Genomic DNA, 20,364 nt, shown 5'->3' on the forward strand with positions numbered 1-20,364 from the left:
GTGCATCAGCGTAGCAGATATGCAAACATAGAGATAATTCAGGTTCTCGTTATGAAAGAGTTTGTTTCAGCCAGTTTTCCTTACATGCAGACCACCGTACTGTGTACTCACAGCTTATATAACCAGCATCAGCCTACATGGGCACAGCCTTAACAGCTTAAAACAAAATCAACTTGGATGAAGACCCAGAAATGATGCAGAAGAGTGTGCGCTTGTTTTTATAACAGCTATGGTCAACACTCTTTTCATAGGAAGTACATTTACGGACTGAGCAGAACAAACTCAAAGCTCCAACCGGACTTTAGGAGGACCGGGTGAAAAAGGAGGTTAACTGCATTGTACTGGATAAAAACAGACTGTGGTTGAGTGTAGAAGAAATTCGTAAAATAGCATGAGAAGAGGAAACACAGCCACGGTCACACACCTTGATAGAGCTGTAGTATACGTCCCTGTATAGCCGTTGGGATAACGGGCTCAGGAAGCTCCTGCAGGAACAGTCGGAGCAAACTGACAGCGGACGCCAGATCGGCCTCCTTCTCTAGCTTCACCTCCTCACCACTGTCATAGCGCTGACGCAACCAATCCACTCGCTCTGCATTGCCATTAACCAGGAAGAGCCCCTCAAAGTCCAGGTGACCTAAAGACACACATAGCAGCAGTTATGAATATGTTAATTATCAACTCAAACTACTTCAAAACCATTCATGTTAATATACAGTTCAATTTTCAGTATTTGGTTAACTTGGTTTGCTTATTCATTTTTACCAGGATTTTTTAAAATTATATTTATTATATAACAATCACACCTTTCTCATATTTGCATAATTGTTAAGATAACCTCATCAAAGCCCTACTGTGGTTCACAAACAGGTGTTTGCTTGCATGCTTAGGTCTTTAGAGGTCTTGGCAGTAGCTTAGGTGTGGCACACTTTTTTGCAGCTAAAGGTTTGTCAAATTAAGTCCTCTTGTAGAGGTGATCAGGAAGGTATGCCAGGCATTACAGTAGTTTTGCAAGTTATAATACCTACTAGGTGACAGTCTTGCTTTCTGTAGTTTGGTTTGCTTGCTTTGGATTAATTTTGCATGTAAGTAAATTTTTTAGTAGTTGATATCAAAAGCAGAGAGAAACAGAGACACTGGATCCAATCAATGAGCCCATTCACAAGCTCATGTCTGTCAGAGAACTCTTTAACAAAATCAGGCATTACAGAGTCCAAAACCGATGTTGTAATAACATGCTTATTGTCACCTTGTAAAGTGTAACAACCAGGTTTAGCACCAGGAATACTATTATATTGTCATTGGTGTTTTAAAACAGTGAAGATTTATATGCTTCCCCCCCCCACAGGGCATGTTTTTCTGACAATAATAACTCATAAAGATGCAACAAAATACAGCTTGGTCATGTTAGAGTTTCCAAATTAGGAATTGAAAATTACCAACCTGTAAGGGAAGTCAAAACTAACAGAGTACTGTAATTTTGCTGATGCAGAATGATTCAGATCCTTCACTGTTACACAACTTATATAAGATGAACAAAAGAAAGTACAGTGATGTGTGTGTGTGTGTGTGCAAAAACATTTGGTTATGTGGATTCTTCCCTTATCTATCAGAAAAAGCATGACCATACTGTAATATCATTCGCATGTGAGGCAGCATCACATGTGTTTGTGACAGAAAAGATAAACCAATCTGTAAATCTTGTCAAGGCTTTTTAGAGGACATTTTTAGAATAACCAACATTTTTCCCCCTTGTTTACCAAACATATCAGTTGATCTTGTAAAACAATATCCTGATGTTATGCACTGCGATGTCACATGAATCTGCTGCAAAAGATTTTTGGTTCTTTTTCTGGATGTGTAACAACTACTTGGTTGCAGCTACCTGACCAACCACTTGTAAGTTGTTGAAGTAGCGTGTAAGTTGTAAGTTGTTTATACAAATTTGCCAAAAAATGTACTGAAACATATACAAACAAAAGAAAAGGGGAATATTTGATAAATGCATTAAAAGCAAAGCTCCAAAGAAATACATTGACTGCATGCATTTTCACCTGAAAACATCTGTTTAGTGGTGAGTGTTCTAGATCTGATGACTTATCGCTATCACAAATGTGCGAAAATGATCCGTTTTTGACAACACAACAAATATATGGTGTGGAGAAAAAAAACAAAAAAAAACACACGAAATGCTTCAAACTATATTTAAGTGGTAATGGTTTGATGTGTGGATTACATTTGATTATAGCCTCACTCTCCAGTTTCTTATCTGTTAACAAGCAAGATAATCAACTAAGTCCAAATGATGACAGGAATCCCGTGGGACCTGCTCCCTTTTATATCTCCACAAAGCCGTCTACATGAAGAACACCAGAGGTACACCGAGTGACAGCAGAGTTACACTAAAATAAAATAAAACGGTCTCTCTGTCTTTGCTGATCCATTAAAACACTGGGCATTTGCTCAGACATGCCTCTAATGTTTTCAGCTTTTGGCAACTGTCTTCTATCAAATTGACATTTCACGTCATTTTCCTGCTTCAACTACTACCAGGCATCCCAGAGAGACGGAGGCCTTTTCACTGTCTTAGTAACTTCCTGACAGGCAGCACCGCTCTAATTATTGCACCAGCAGAGACCCTGGAGACTTATTGCATAACCTCATGTAGTCAAAGAGCCCCCAAGTTACACAAATCACCAACCTGCTTCACTGGAAACAATTTGAAGTGGTACTTCATTTCAGCAGTGTTTAAAAAAAGTTCAGTGACAACTTTTGGGGATCCAGAAAAAGCGTATTTATTCAACACTTATTTACTTTAACGTGAAAATGTATCCAGCGTGTCCAGCGTCCCATTGACCTGCTTTGTAAGATCTCTATCAAAGATGAATCCTACTTAAATGATCAGGATGCTTCCTGATAATCTTTTTTTTTTATTACTTTAAACCATTTATTGTCTTCTCAGGCAATTCCTTCATTTTATGTGGGATATATTTACAGCTGTGGAATTGCTTTTCAATCTCTAATGATACAAAGTACATCAACTGATCTTTACATGCTCTGCAATTTTTTATCTCATGTGAAGTAATTTTGCACACAGTAAGGGTAACGACATACAAGTGTCTAATTGATATAACAAGGGTCAAACCAACAACATATCTTTAGCATACATAAGACTATCTGGCTGAGGTTTTAAAGAGCTATAAAACAAGTACTGATAGTGTAATCTAATCAGAACCAATATACAAGCCCAATTCAGATTTGGATAGTTTAAAAAAACAAAAAACAAAACTTGGATCTGGCTAGTGAAACAGTCAGGCATTTTACTTCTCATCTTTCAGACTGAGCTGTCTTAACTGCCAACTTCCTTTTTGTAAGAACATGACAGAAGACTGAAGTTGCTGTTCTGTGATGCTCATACAGAAATGTTCTAGGGAGTTGTAGGAAAATCCAGGGCGAGCGCTTGGTAGGTTACTCTCCTCACTCTCTTCTGTTTTCACAAGTGAGGCTGAAGTTGACAGAAGTGTTATGTAACAGAAGGAAGCCAGCCGTGGAGCTGTCTGCCAGGGCCTTCAGAATTTATCTTATCAAAAACTGGATCCCACAAACAACATATTTTGGTTTTATCATGATGTAAGATACTGTAGCTCAACAAAAGCAGGACTGAAACATCACAGAATCTGATTTAGCTGAACATCCAACATTTTGTACTGAGAAATTGTTTAAATCTTTGGCTCGACGTGTTTAGTTAAATAAGCGGAATGACCTACAGGTGCAACCCCTCGAGTCAAACTACAGCTAAAACGGAATAAAAGGATTTTGACATCAGCCGCAGAGTTCTTTCTACATTAAGTAAACTAACATTAGTGGTAATTATGTAAGATTATGTAATGCCTGTATCCTGCTACAAATTAAACGTTCCATGTAAATATGACTCATAACTTTAACTGAGGGAGATGCAGCAGATCCTTACCAAAAAGAAATGAGGTGAAAGATCTGCTTCAGCCACATGCAAAATTTAAGGAACCTCTTATAATTTAATCACAGAAGATTTAGAGAGGAGCTTTATCCCTACAAGAACTTCTCTGCTTCTTTTGTACACACTGAATGTCTGTAACTAGGCTACCTTCCTCTGGCTATTTTAAGTTCATTTAAGAATTAAGCTACTTTCAGTACTATTAATAATTATTTAGACTCTTTCCCTCTGATTTAATTTCAATAATTACTTCCTCCAAATCATTTCCCTATTACTGGGCTATGTACCAGAGGCCTTTAAGGTGGCAGTGATTAAACCATTACTTAAAAAGCTGTCACTTAACCTAGCTGTCTTAGCTAATTATAGGCTATATTAAAGGCTAATAATCACCAACCTTATTGTTATCTCAAAAATTCTAGAACGCGTAGTTTTAAAACAGCTAACAGATCATCGGAAGAAGAATTGTTTATTTGTAGAGGTACAGAAACAGAATTAGTGAAGGTTACAAATGATCTTCTTATGGTCGATGACAGTGGGCTCATCTCTGTGCTTGTCCTGCTAGACCTCAGTGCAGCATTCGATTATTAATTATTAGCAATTAGAGCATGTTAAAGGTACTGCAGTGATTTGAGTCTCTCTAATAAACTTCAATTTGTTAATGTTAATGGAGAGTCTTCTTCACTAGGGACGGGTACCGGTATCGGTTCTGACATAAAGAGTAGTAACCAGACCGAAAAGCAGCGCACATTTCGGTGCTTTTTTTTCCCTAAGATGTCACACACTTTGGATTCTAGCCAATCACTTTACCTTTGCAAGCGTAGTAGGCGGGCCCAGGTACGTACATTCTTTTAGAGCAGAGCTACAGATTAAAAATGCCCAAGGCGAAGCGGTCAAAGTCTGGCCGTACTTCACAGCAAAAGATGCAAACTCAGCAAGTGCTTTAAGGTGATACTGTGCAAAGGAGGTAGCACCTCGAATCTGATGAAACACCTGGCGACGTATAGCATTTTGTTAAAAGCCGAGAAATGCACCGTATTTGATAGCTTGCTGCGAGACCTCACACCGTGCACATCTACTGCGGGTGTGGTGCCTGTTATGGGACCAGAGTTAGCAACATTCCCCCAAAAACCCGAAGAGGAGAGTCCTGGCCCCTAGCCCTGCCAGTGTAGCAGAAATGATGACCGATGATGATGATAATTTACGTTGAGTAGGCTAACCACGTTAATAAATTAATGCACGTAAGGTGAACTAGCAAACACCGTCGTAGTTACATGCGGCTGTCTTCTTGTTTGATGGCAGATACTAAAATAACCAAAGAAAAGAAAAAGTGGGAAACAACTAAACATGAGAGGTTTTTGGACAAAATTGGTGTTTTTTCCATTGTTTAAGCACTGCTTCCAGCCAAGAGTGATACCATATATGCCCCATAGCTGCAGAAAAGGCTAACATTGTTATCTTTTTACAAAAAAACAGCAAAACATAAGAGGTTTTTGCACAAAGTTTGTGTTCTCCATTCTTTAAGCACCGGATCGAGCACTGTTTAAGCACCGGCACCGTTTCAAAAGTATCGGTTTGGTACTGGTATCGGATAAAACCTAAACGATACCCATCCCTATTCTTCACACACTAAGGTTAATTATGGAGTTCCACAGGTTTCTTTGCTAGGACCACTTCTGTTTACGTTATACATGTATAGTATACACTTTCCCTGCTATGCAGATGATACCAAGCTCTATCTTTCCCTGAAGCCAGATGACACACTAATCAGTTAAACCGCACAAAACTGCAAGGTTTTATTAAAGACATAAAGACCTGGATGACCTCCAATTTCCGGCTCCTAAATTCAGATAGAAAGTGATATTATTGTACTTGTCCCTTCAAATCTTAGAAATATGGTATCTAACCAGATACTTAAGTCTGGATGGCATTACTTTAGCCTCCAGTAACACTGTGAGGAATCTTGGACCCGTTTTTGACTAGGATATGCATTTCAATGTGCATATTAAACAAATATGTAGGACTGAATTTAGGGCGACCGTGGCTCAGGGGGTTGGGAATCGCATCTGTAACCGGAAGGTCGCTGGTTCGATCCCTGGGCTCTCTGTCCTGGTCATTGTGTCCTTGGGCAAGACACTTTACCCTACTTGCCTACTGGTGTTGGCCAGAGGGGCCGATGGCGCGATATGGCAGCCTCGCTTCTGTCAGTCTGCCCCAGGGCAGCTGTGGCTACAACTGTAGCTGCTTCCACCAGTGTATGAATGTGAGAGTGAATGAATAGTGGTATTGTAAAGCGCTTTGGGTGCCTTGAAAAGCGCTATATAAATCCAATCCATTATTATTATTATTATTATTATTATTGAATTAAACTGAACTGAACTGCGTCTCAGTCACTCACCGTGCTCCTCAATGTAGTCGACAATATCTTTTACTAGTGCAGGAACCTCATGGCCGCTGATTGTGTGTGTGTGGGTCACATCCTCCAGAGGAACACCAAAAACCCGTGTGGTGCTGGCTGAGCTCCCGCCCTCGTTGCCTGGCAACAGAGACACGCTCTTCCTCATGGCCTGCTCCTCCTCCTCCTCACCACAACCCCGCCAAGACCTCACGTCTTATAAAGGAAGAAATGGGTGAGATCAGACATAATGTGAGAGAAAGACAGAATGCAGCCTGGCTTAAAAAAAATAAAATCTTCATCCCTGATCATGCGGGCTTATAGATACCAAGAATAATTATTTAAAGGCGCCAGTAAACAGTCATGCAGGACATACAGGACTGTCTGGCTTTACTAACTGTTAAGTGCCAGTGAGTGGGAGGGGGCAGGGCCACAGCTACAGGGTAGTGACCTGCAAAGGGATTTTGTAAAAAGAGGGTAGGTGGGGGAGTAGGACATCTCATGTCAGTTTTGTTTACAGTCTTCCAAAGACTGCATAATCAATTTACCAATAAATAAAGAAACAATCATTTCTGAGAAGCTTTACCCTGCAAACATTCAGATTCCAATTTTCTTTGACTAAAATGTGTAGTCAATATTCAAAATAGCTACTGACTAATTGTCTGGTTTTCAGTTTGTAATACTGTACCAGTGTTTTTATCCTATAACAAATGTTGCATGACAAATTGCTTTGTTTGCTTCCTGCAGTCTTATATTATGTGTTCTGTGGTCCTCTGTAGCTTCTTTAGAGGTGATGACATTCAGGATGGGATGAAAATCAATGCAAAATAAGCAAATGAAAAGTCTGATATTGACGTTGGTTGTTTGGTGAGTAATCTAAATGCAAACATCGACAGATGGTGTCCAGTCCACTCATCACTGGGGGAGGAACATCAGTTTATCAGAAATGTAATCTCAATTTGTTCCAGTGAAACTAATCTTACAGTATTATGTAACTAATGATAGCGGTCTTTTAAATGTAAGCAAGTAATCTGGCCTTGTTTACAATAATGACATACAATGCAATATAAATATAAATGACATACAATATGAGTACATATTTTAATAGTTTCAAACATCAATGTTAAAACATTTTGATTTTCAGGTGAAAATAGAAAAATATCAGCACTAATAATTTAAAATACGTTCAATGCATTCTTTGTAATGAGTAGATAAAGCTACATATATTCAGTGTGCTTCTCTTTTACTCTCTTGATATCCAGTTTGTTTTACAATATCAACAGCTACTATGTTTAACCCTACTTTAACAGATTGTTCGCATTACTAAGTGGATACCTTCATGTACCAATGACTGCTTATTTTACAGCCCTTGGCAGAGTTCATCGGTTGTAGCTAATTAATTCTTGGCTGTAGGATGATGTGCTCTTTGTATCCTCACATCTGGGCTCTTTATAGCACCAAGAATCATAAAGATAATAAAATGAAATCTAAGTTTATAAGGAAGTGTGACAATGAGACATTATGATAAACTCGCTTTGGCAAGTTTACCACACTGTTGACTGTATTACATAAGTTCCAAACTGCTTAAAAAAACCCAGATGTGCATCTGTGCATCTGATCTGTGATCATGGCTTAGAAATGCACCGAGTCTATTTTCCCCTTCAATTACGGATGTGGCTCGGTAAGTGTTGTGTGTTTGTGTGCACTCACCGTGTAGCAGTGAAAGTGTGTTCTATCCTCTCCTCCCCTGGCCAGTAAACCACTGAATCATCTATGGCTGCTTCAGGTTGTGGCAGAAGATGAGCCGGTAGTTCCTCATTGACAGACCGCTAATCCCTCGAACAGGATTCCCTTCTAGCTGCACTGAGAAGAGAACCAGGAAGAGAAAAAAGATGGAGGGGAAAAGAACAGGAGATAATGGCAGAAGAAGACAGGATAAGGATGGAGACAAAAAAGATGGAACGTTTTAATTAACCAATTGCAGGTGTGTTGAAAAACACAATTAGCTACTTCATGTAGTAACAATGGGTTTCATGTGGGCTATAGTTTTCCACTTCCAGTTTCTATTCTCAGGCTTTATATCCATACATTGCATCTTCATGGTTATTTAGTGATGAAAGATGCATTGGGCCCAATACCAAAGCTGGAATCGCAGCAATAAAAACCCACAACAGCGAGTTTCAGTTTTCCCTTCTCTTCTTCTAGTTTTTCTATGCTCCAAGCCCATTTTCTTTTCATCTTTTTTCATTAAAATCCTTTCTTTCCTGTTTCTTCACTCCCCATTCTGTTTTTCTGCTCTTCTTGCTCGCTAATGAAATCTTCAAGGTTTGAGATATCAGGCTGTCTAAAAGTCAGCTGGAGAGCTGAATACAATAATTAAACCAATAAAGATTGTTCTGGAAAGCTGTGCCATAGTGTCTTACAGATCTGTGCCTGCCCGTATGCACAAAGAGTCCCATTTAATGTGTCTATATTAGGTGTGTTCCTATTGACTTCCTGCCCCTTTAGAGTGTGCATGTGTGTCTCAATACTGCCATTGTATGAATGTGAACTATTATTTGCCCAGACAGGACATGGTTGCATGTTAGAATACGTGCAAAATGAGATCTAGCTGATGAGTGTACGTGTCTGAAAGTATATTAGGAGGAAAAGTTTACTTTTGCTTAACTGGTTAGTATGGAAATATGTACCACAAACTGTATTTTATGTTGATGAAGCAAAGGAAAGGCAGGTAGACCCATTTAGGCTCCAGACTCAATAAAACAGTGTATAAATGCACTTTTCCATTTCACTCCTTTCTTCCCTATCTTATTCACAGTTTTGGCTGTGTGTTACACAACCCACCTGGCCTACTTGGATTCAACAGTTCTACAATAAGAGAAGCGCAGTAGTAGAGATAAACAGGAACAGAAATTGGCACGACAGGAAAATACTGACAGATAAAAGATTTGCCTCTCTTTGCAAAAACAGTAAGATTTCAAAATTACAAAAGTACCTAAATCTCATAAACAGTCATCTGGATCATGTAAGTAAGACCATCAAACGGAGCCAGTTACAAACCTTTTTAAGAGCCTTGGCAACAACCATATGGAAATAAAGCCCTGTGCCATGTTATGAAAGCTACAATCTCAAATCAGGAAAACCATGAAAAAACTCCAGTGCACTGACTTAAGCACTAACGATAAAATGAGCTCTTTGCCATTTTTGGTTAATATAAAACCTAAATCGACCATCAGATTACTTGGAATCGAATTTCTGGGTTTTGTGGGACTCAGCTGAAACAGAGTTTGCATATTATAATTGTCAGGCACAGCCATGTTTCCTTGTGATGAAGAAAAGAACTGCAATAAACATAGAAACAACTGTTTTCAAGTTTGGTTTTTAAGGCAGCACACATAATTATTGTCTCTTGTACCATATGGTCTGTTTGGGGACTCAAGTTTTACTTACTCTCCTATCTGCCATTTTGTTTGAGTACCAGTGTTCCCATCTTACTGAACTGTTGTCCGCAAAAACTAAGAGAGTGATATTTAATATCAAAGCTTTCCCAATGACTACATAGGATATTTTACTTAAGTTCATCAAACTGACCTTTCAGTACCCTTGTGTTTGCTCACAGTTATTACTAATAAAGAGATTCTTCAGCCTCCAGTTTTTCTAAGGCCAACTGAACTGGCATTGCTAAGCCTCTTTAAAAGCCAGAGAAAATCCCACTGTTGCAGTTAAAACTCTTGTACTGGGTCAGAGCCCGCAAGCTACACAGCTTTGTTCCCGGAAAACAAAGTCATTATGCAATCCTTAACTACCGTTTCTGAATATTGTTAGATGATTATTAATTCACCAGGCTGAAAGCTTCAATAGCAGAACCAAAAGCTTGACATTAACAGGCAGGTTCAAAACACTTGAGCAATGTCAGACAGAGGAAACAGACAGATGAGGACAATCTCTAATCAAGAGATTAGACAACCAACTAAACCAAAGCCTTGCCTGCTATGAAAATTTACTTTAAAAGATCTCTGCAGTGTTTGGTCAGCAATAGAACTGATTTGTATGCTTCTATCTGATTGTCTTAAACCCATATACATTTTACAACGTCCTTCTAAACATTAAGGGGCATTGTTGAACATGATAAATTTTAAGTGTTTGAGGAGAGAAAAATAAACCTGAATAAGAACGAGGAAGGAAGGTGTTCAAAGAAAAAGACACACACCCAGAAAGGTGTACACAGAGACACACGGCTAAACAATAAGACGGTAAAAAGCCATGAGCTCACACATTTCAATTGGGAGGGACCGTGTGGTCCAGTAAAGAACCGGAATGCATATCATTTGGGAACAGGCATATTCTTATTGTTTCCCTCGCATCAGCTGCGATAGAGGATGAAATGACTGGAATCGTTTGTTTCACATTTGCTTATTAGATGCCAAAACATCATACTGTTTTGGCATCTAATAAACCTCCAGACGTATGGCTATGGCTCTGCTAGTCTTCTGGCATTTTCCAATTGTACTTTATTGTCTCACTAGAATAAACACGGTCAGTTGATGTGCTAAAGAAAGCACAGAAGATAAGCTAAATTAACTGTTTCACCCTCTGAAAGTCAAACACTGCTAACGAAAAGACTTGGTTAATGTTTGACTATGAGGATTTCTGGTTTTTGAGCTTAAGGTGCAGAAGGAACAGAAACAAATTTGAAATGAATCACTTATGATCAGAACTTTCGAAGTAAAATACGAGTTTGCAGAAACTGAGTTAAGGTGGCAAGATTTTTTTTTCCAGGGACTATATTCACAACTAATCATGTGATTTGAGTCAGTTCAACTACACCTGCCGGGAGAATCAGATTCTGGATCGTGACTCTATCCTTGCCATGTGACTTGTATCACATTTCAGTATGCCAGCACCTGTGTTCACATAGATATGAAACCTGAACAGAAAGATCAGAGGTTCCACAATATGACTATGACCACACAGTTCACTGACATGGTCCAAGTGATAACAGCAGCAAAAGAAAGAGGAAAGAACTATGAGAACAAAAGACTTGTTAAGTTGAACCTCTGATGTGCAAAACAGTGTCTTTTCCATTAAAACAGAGTCCATGACCACAATGAAAATAAAATATTCACAGGGCATTATAAATAAATCAGCAAATTCTCCCCAACGCGCACCATGGTGTGAAATCTACTGAATAAAAGAGATCAAAGTGGTTCAATTCTGCAGTCTGTGATTAGGTGCCAAACTATCATGGTCCAACTAAATGAGGGAAGGACAAGGTGACAAAAAGAAGGTTGGAGGAAGTAGCTGGGCCAGGAATTCTCTTCATAAGAACAAACCCAGAAACTGCTCCTGTTTCCTGCATTTCAGTAGTTCTGTTTTTCATTCTCAATGATGTACTGTCTTAAATTTCTGAGCTTAAAAAAAATACTTGCACAGATTGGCTTCCTGGATTCAAAATGGTTTTGTTTGCTCTTCAGAAGATTATATATAGACTTTGTCAAAATCTGAAGAATTAAAAAGGCTTCATTCTCATACAAAACATATACTCAATCTAAAAAACAAAAAAACCCAACTCTATTCTCTCAATTAAACATAATAGTGGTATAAGAAATAGAGTGTTTTAATTGTCACTTAAAACAAAGTGCCTGGGAGTTTTTTTAGCATTTATATTAAACCAAAAACTAAAAAAGAGAGAAGCCCTTTGTTGTGCCCTGGTGGCCCACCTGGTAGAGTAACTGCACCTTGCATTAAGGATCAGTAGGCCTTACTGCAGTGCCCCAAGTTCAACAACAGCCTTTGCTTCTGTCTCCCTTTCAAGGTAATGATACAAATTTCCTGTGAATTCGTGTAATAGTTTATTGGAACTTGGGTGTCTACGTGACTCAACTGCCTCACAAATCTATTCCGAATTTCTTGAACCTTGCCGCTGAACAATTCTTGCCAAGTATATTACTTAATCCCATTAAAGAAAAAAAAGAAACTAAAGTAAATATTTTGATAGAATAAAAACCCAGTCTTAAAACTTAGTGAAAGATAAGACCTAAGACATAACATAAGACAAAAGGTAAATAACAGAAAACTATGTAAAATACACATGCGATACATACATGCAAAGAAAAAAAATCTTCAGGAAAGAGATTTTCATTCTCCTTCCTGAAAGTCTTAAAAGGTAAACGTGAGAAGAAACATGAATCCCCTAAACTTTATCAACTTTTATGGTCTGCCATAAAACCATTATTATGGCCTCATATTTCCACACACACCTACTGTGTTAGGTGCGTTGGACTCAAGTCATTTCTTACATGTATCCATTGATTGTTAAGTCGATAGTGTTGGAATGACCAACCCCAACCCCCAAAAAAAGGTCTGTCACTGAAGGAATGAAGATGACACGTCACTTTAAGCACTCATCAAATATATCAGACATTGGTATTTATCATTCAGGGTGTGTATACTTAAACATTTTCTGTGCCATCTGATTTGCAATCTGAGTTACTGAGCACAAAGTGGCGGCTTTTAAATTGAGACTCGTTTACTCAGACACTACTTACAACATGTCACCTCACAGAAATAGTTTTAATTTTCTGCTACCTTGAGCCCAGTTAGCCATTCGTAATGTTTAACTAATTTGCAAGAACCTACATAACACGAAGCATATCAAAAACCTGCTAAGCACAGCTAGTGATTATGTTGATCCCAGCAGCTAAGGTGTTTTTACATTACACACAGCTGTATCAGTCTCAGTATACAAAACATTAATAGATAGGGCTTCGAAAAATAAACAGTTTGCATGGGAGAGCCCGTAAAAGAAAGCACGAACACAAAGACAGGAAATACAACAGCTATTAAAACATATATAAATCAAAAACATATAGGTGGTGTGAAAGCTGACCTAAAACCTGTATGTGCACATTTTAAGCTGTCTGGTATTAGTGCCAAGTCTTTTCATTTGCCTTGTAGCACTAAGCCACCCTAACAATACACCCTGTCCCAGCAAAAGGATGTTGTTGTAATGTTGTAATAACTTACTTGTTTTCTTCTTCTTCATCTGTACATTTTAGTGACATGCTGTTAGCAGATAATGTTCACTATCCACCAGACTTACTTCTAAATGGGCAAAATGCATGAATGGCAACAACAGAGAGCAGGGATTTTGGTGAGAAATAAATACTCTGTCATTTAGATTCTCGCTGCTAGAATTACAAATTTGATACTTAATATTATTATTATTTGTTTTATTCTCAATTTGTACAATTTAAGAAAAATATTAAGTAATTTAAAACAATATATACATAGATAGCACTATCCTTTGTGTTAAAAAGCCTGAAGGTTGAATAGCATCTAATTATTACATAGACTGTTCATGGCAAGTGTATAAAGCAACAGAATAGAAGGATTACATATAAATAGATGTTAATATAAATAAATACATTTTCCTACTAAGACTCAAGTAGATACTACTATACTCTATCTAGCTTAATCTGTAGATTAGTCTTAGAGTTGAAGAGTATTATTTAGCATTCAGTCATTTATTAGTACAAAATCAAATATTTTGCGGATAGTTAACATTTTTAATTTTACGTTAAAGTTTTTTTTTATTTTACAACTTTGAAATTATAGTCTATTTCTTGGAGGCAGACAGCAGCAGGTCAAGTCAGGCTGAGAGTCTAAGATACAGACAGATGGGGGAATAAAGAAGGAGTAGAGTTATAGAGAATAAAAGAGCATCATAAAGAGAATGGCTAAACAGAATGGCTGAAAGAATAAGAAGAGGAAAAGCACACGGAAAAAATTGAGTAGTGTATCCACACAAAGACTGCGCATCATTTTTACAATTTGTTTGTTTTTTATTTTTCTTATGCCAAATGAGGAAAACTGGCAATTATCTTGCTCAAACAGAATCCAGTTTGCGTGCAGAAACACTAATGAAGTCACAGAAGAAAGGGCAAGTGAGGTAAGGAGGAGGGAAAAAAGGCAGTAAAGCTGGTGTTTGCCCTTGAATCAGCAGCAACAGCAGCTCACTGCCCTAGCCTAGTTTAGCTGCTCCTTCTGTGATAAATTAATAAGCACATGTCTTTGGGGGACATCTTCTTTTCAGGCCTTGTTATCTCTTTCCCTCGAGGAACATTCACAATCTTCCTGTAAACTATTTTGAAGATGCAGGGGACATCTAATAAAAATAACCATTTCAACACATATTTTAATACTATTTCATGCAACATGTACTTTAAAAACTAGTACAATAGGCTGTCAAATGTTGGTTAGCTTGATTTTCTTTGAAGCTAGAGAATCTGATGAATATGACAGCTCAAGGGGGTGAACAGAGCTAAATCTTGTTTCATGTAACCAGCCTATGCAGCACGCATCATATCATTCTGGACAGTCGTTTAGAAAATGCAACCTACAGACATTTTTGGAAACTGTAACAGCAATTTTCTGATACTTTATACTGATATTTTATGGATAAACAACCATCTGATTTATGAAGGCCTTTGAATTAATTTGTCTTACAATTTCATAGGACTCATGTGCCTTTCAAGGGAAACGGTAAAAACAAAAAACAAAAAAAAACAACCTTTCTTTGCTTCCCAGAAGGGCTTTGACATTGAAAAAAGCTCTAACGCCTACAGTGGAAACACAAGTGCAGCTCTGTGCAGCCAATGTGGGAGTGGAGGGAAAGCAGCATTTTGTTTGGGACATTTGCATAAAGTTTGATTGGTTGCCATCTGGGTAAACAGACATACAGAATTTATTTTTTAACACTTTACCAATAACCCAAATCAGATTTTTCTTAAACTAAAGAAATGGCTATGGTCACATTTTATTAAATATAACCATCTTAAAAAAGGTCATTTGCACACAGACTGTGCAATCTCCCAAAGAAGTCTATTATACAGTATACATAGTATATATTACTGTCTAAGCATTGGCTATATACTGTGGCTTTACTGTCATGAATTATGTCTGGATGACAGTAGGCCATCACTAACATTCAGCAATGTTGCATAAAAGATAAATGGGACTTTTGATAGTGTATTATCAACTTTTAGTGCAGCCTCTTTATCAAGCCAATCCCAATAGAGCTATTAAGTAGTTGAAGATTTTTTTGTTTAGAGGCCTTATAATCATAAACGTTTAATTATTTCCCTCAGGCCTTCAGAGGTGAAGACTGTACTTTAAATTGTCCCCCTAGAGCTCACACTAATATATCCTTAGAAAACTAAGTAATAATAAACCAGTGGTTTTTGATCAAACGATAGCATCTACAGCAACAAAGTCATGTGGAGCTGCCACATCTAAAGTAATTACCCTCTATCAAGAAAATTATGCAAAAGATTATGAACAAGAACATTAATTACTGTAAAAATGGGGTTTTAAGTCAACAGATCTATTTCAAACTTGTACTGTAAAGTAACTGCAGTAGTCATTTTAACATTCAGGTGTGGTTCACACTAAATTCAGCAGGTGTATAATCTGCGGATAGGTTTTGTATGGTGATATATATCTCATGTCTTGTATGCATATTATGTAAGTAATCGGTTATTTTTTTTGATGGTACTGATATCTATTAAATACATAGTAAATTCGATTGCTATGTCTTTCTTTTTTCTTAGTTGCCATGGTGACAAAATATGCACCACTGGTGTGAAGTACACTTCCTACTGATATACACGACCTACAAATTTGAAAGTAAATGTTTTGTTTCCAGAGCTTCCATATACCTCAACACACTCATTTCAGTTCACCATCAAAGCATTACAGATTAGGTGGTAGCCCGACCTTAGCAGAGCTTGGAGGAGTTACTGGGCCCAGCCTCCTTTGAGGCAGTGACTTTGAGCTTTATTGATTTAGCATCGATCTGTATCACCTCTTTCTCTCACTCGTTCTCACATTGATGGAAATTTCCAAATGTCTGCACTCCAACTTTGGGCCAGTACTCTGCCGGTATTTTACTTCCCTGTTGCCTTTGTACATTGTGTATGTCTGGCATCTCTGTGAAAGCAGTGACAGTGCAATGGGAAAGTCAAACCCAAACAATGAGGAAGCCTGTTGTCCAGTATCACAGAATGAATATCCTTTGCATTACTATACAAAGACTGAATGAGGCTCAATTAACAGAGTAGTCTACACAGGATAGTACAAGTCTTGTCATTCCCATCTGTGTGTGAGTTCCTGTGTGTAAACAATAGATCAAAACACCAGCTGTGAGCATAAGCTGACAAATGAACAACAGTGACCAAGCAAAATCTGATACGAGTTCAAGCTATAGTTTCACAGAGAATAGAGGAAGTGACATTTTAATTATAGCTTTTGCTGCTGTCTTTTACTTCCTTTAACTGCATCTTTTTATATTTTGAACTTTTTTTAAGTGAACAAATCTACATTGTGGTAAGTAGTTAGGTTAATTAAGAGGGATATTTTAGCCATTACGTTTAGGCAGTTTTGCATTCTCACCAAAAAGGGCAGAGAAATGAGTTTAGATCAATGAGGATTTGCTTCTCAATTATTGCTCTGTGGCCACGAGTCAATGCTTGTTCTCCACATGCATCGAACACACAAAAGAGTTGCTTTTCTCTTCAAGATGCACTTGCTAAATTTTGTTTGCCATTTTTACTATGATAAGAACAGAGGTACAATAGATAATTTAAGTCAAGGCAAATGACAAAAAATGTAATTGAAAAAGCACCATTTTTTTACCCAACTAATTCCACGTGTGGAAAAAGGAAGAGCATGTACAAAAGTATCCAGAGTAATGATGTCATTTTCTTTTTGTAAGTAGAAACCCATCTGGGAAAACGGAAACGCACAACAGAATCTAGCAAGACTGTGTACTTATTAAAGTGTAATGTAAACAAAATATTAAGAGTGGGAAACAGTTCATATCATTGTTTGTAGACTTCAAGGGAACAGTTTCATGATATTATAATCACTTAATTGTTGTTCAACCTAATGATACTGATATTTAAAAACTAATATAAATAATTATTATAATGCAGTTTCCCATGCATGTCTAGTTTTATATAATGCATGGCCTTTGTGTACAACTTTAAACAGTTCTGTGTTTGCTATGATTTTTATAAATCTTTAAAAATATTTCCTTAATTTTACTGATTTATATGAACAGTAATAGAGAGTATCCATCATATTCATGTAACATTGTAACATAAACCCTTAATGTGCCCAGATGAAAATAAACCAAAGTACATTCCATTAAATGAGTTTCCGTGCAAAAGCCAATGCTGAACAAGTGAGCACAGCTGATCCCAGATCTAAGTAAGCAATGACTTGACCTGAAATGGCTCCAGAGCAGTGTTGAGAGGTTTTAATAGCTGAGTTTGATGCCAGCAAACTAACTTTACCCTTCAATCCAAGCCAAACAGCACTACTGCCAAATCAAGAGAGGAAAACTCACCTCTGAGGTCAAGGTCAAATTAATGCATTAGCCATTTGCAAAGCCTTGCTCTAGCTATCACAAGTATAATTCAAGAGGTTTGAAAGCATGCAGTAATAGCTGACTGACTGTTGGCTTTACTGATTCCAATTTGGCTTAAACGGGACTTAAAACAATTTTTACTGATCACCCACCCCAGTTGTGATAAGTCACTTTCATACATTATAAAGAATAAATTATCAACAAAAGTGAGTCACTATTTCTTTCTACAAATAAAAAAACAAGGAAACTTGGGCAACTAAACCAATTCAGTCTTTAGTTTCGTATATATATATATATATATATATATATATATATATATATATATATATATATATATATATATATATATATATATATATATATATATATATACACACACACACACACACATCACACATACATATTATAGACAGGGTGGCAACTAATTATGCAACCCAAAACTGAAAATAGATATAGAAACCAATACACTTAGAGATATTTAGCGACTGGGGCTTTCCAAAGCAGGAAGAAAACCACAGGCTTAATGTACAAAGGTCTGCAAATACTGTAGAAAATAGTGCTAAGAGTTACAAATATATTTTATGGTCGTTTGTCATGCTGTATTTACAGTTATATGACCTTGCTCACCAGGCAATCTCTGTGGTTGCTCGACACTCAGCAGATACTGTACGGCTAGGGCACTGTCCTTAAACCTACTGAGAACACGGTGTCAGCCCCAGATTACTTAACCCCAACCAGCTGCTCAGTACAGGATTTCTCCATCTGCCTAATTGAATACTGTAGCCCTCTGCTTTTCAAATGAACTCCAAACTAAAATTAAGAACTGCTTTCATCAAATAACTACAGCAAATAGAAACGAGATCAAAACCCGTGAGAAGTATACTGTTTATCTACTAACAGACTAAACAAAGTGAATTGTTTTAAACTTATAAATGTAATTATCAATTTCTGATTTGGAATTTTCAAACGTAAATACAAATTGTCAAAAGATTGTAACCACTCTCTATTGGCTCATTGTTGCTGCCCAAACAGTTCTGACCCACAAAGCCTGGAGGCTGCAAGGCCTTTTAAGGTATTTCGCACTCAGACATGAGCAAAAAGATCAGTCAAGTCCTTCAAAGTGCAATGAGGACCTTGTTTTACTTCCCCCCCCAACTCCATCTCTCTTTTTCATAGTTTTTCCCTTCATGGCACTCATCACTGATCTTTTAAAGATGATCAGTCAGATCTTTACACAAGACTGATTCTCTAGCATTCTCCAGAGATCAGTTTATACGTGGGACATTTAGTTTATACCAGACCCAAGTGCCATCTATCCCCCTCACCACTCTCCTTGCTGACCACTTCTGCAAAGTGTTATTTCATACCACAAGGAGCTTGATAACTTAATGCATGTTGTGTCAGTTTTTTAGAAGTAGTGACAAACTGTACTTTCACATGACTTCCTGATTTCATAATTGCCTGACACAGCGATTTTTACTGAGCTGTTTACTGTCATTGAGGAAACAGCGATAGCTCCATGTTTGAGAGCACTTAGCAATTAAATACATACATGCCAAAAGGATCATACTAGTCATACCTGTTGATGGAAGTCCTAAAGCATGTACACATGGTATTTATCAAACCAAAGGGTGATTTTCATCATTTCCATCTATTCTCTATGTACAGTTAAAGTTCTGATATTCTTTGTTATTCAAGGTAAATGACAAAATATGAGGAAAAAAGCTTCTATGAGGGTTTTTTTCCCCTCATGTAGAAGCTTTCGTTTCTATAGCCACCCAGTGAACCATCTCCATTTACACAGTCTTTGAGCCAGGTCAGTGACACACAGCATGACACTGCCTTCGGGCAGTTTTGGTTTAATTTACAACAGAGGGCAGTGCTTTGGATTTCCTCAGCTTGTAGCTACATACTTTGATATTGCTACTCCTTTTCATGGGAGTTTGTTGTTGTCCATCACTGAGTACTTAGCCTTGTGCTTACACATGACATACAAACATACAAATGGTGTTTTCACCAATTCTACTAGTTATAAGTTACAAAGCATATTTGCTATATACGTGCTAACATAAACCAAATGAGATTTAATTTTGTAGCTTTCTGGTATTGCTCCAGCTTTAGCAAACTTTGGGGCATATTTAGTTTGGCTTGGGGCCCTATACACAGCATTTAAAAAAAAAAAACATTCAATGACTAGGCAACAATAGTTTCACACTCCAGGCAGCTGTGTGATTTTGACACTGCTGTGTGTGCGTGTGTTTTTCCTTCCATATAAAAACTATGGGTCGTCTTACATGTATGTCTTATCTGACACTGTAGGAGGCTGGAGATTTCTGACTTTGTTGGTATGTGCATACGTGAGAGACTCCACATAAAGGGCTGCAGGTTCAGTTTAAGTACACTTAATGAGAATTTAATTTTTATTTGATTTCAGTATTAATAGTTAGTTATAAGTAGGTATAGTAGGTGACTAGAGGTAAAATAATTACTGTAATTATTAAATTTCCAGCTGTTAACATCTAGGCATCTCATGAAAAAAAAAATACTAACTTATCCAATTATTCTTGA

General features: G+C 37.5%; 1 protein-coding gene across 7 annotated transcripts in view; it reads right to left on the minus strand.

Annotated features, from left to right (window-relative positions):
* fam13b (family with sequence similarity 13 member B) overlaps positions 1-20,364 on the minus strand; it is a 63,448-nt gene that overhangs the window by 39,122 nt on the left and 3,962 nt on the right. For 6 of the 7 annotated variants that reach the window (XM_082556765.1, XM_082556764.1, XM_082556763.1 and 3 more), the window contains exons 2-4: positions 8,076-8,228; positions 6,369-6,581; positions 425-637 (exon numbers count right to left, since the gene is read on the minus strand). In XM_082556765.1, coding sequence (XP_082412891.1) covers positions 425-637; positions 6,369-6,534 — 379 coding nt within the window. In that variant the 5' untranslated portion in view covers positions 6,535-6,581; positions 8,076-8,228. The remainder of the gene's footprint in view (positions 1-424; positions 638-6,368; positions 6,582-8,075; positions 8,229-20,364) is intronic. The other variant, XM_082556762.1, reaches the window with a different exon arrangement.

Source organism: Aulonocara stuartgranti (assembly GCF_965226115.1).
Source record: "Aulonocara stuartgranti genome assembly, chromosome: 2".
Classification (NCBI taxonomy): domain Eukaryota; kingdom Metazoa; phylum Chordata; class Actinopteri; order Cichliformes; family Cichlidae; genus Aulonocara; species Aulonocara stuartgranti.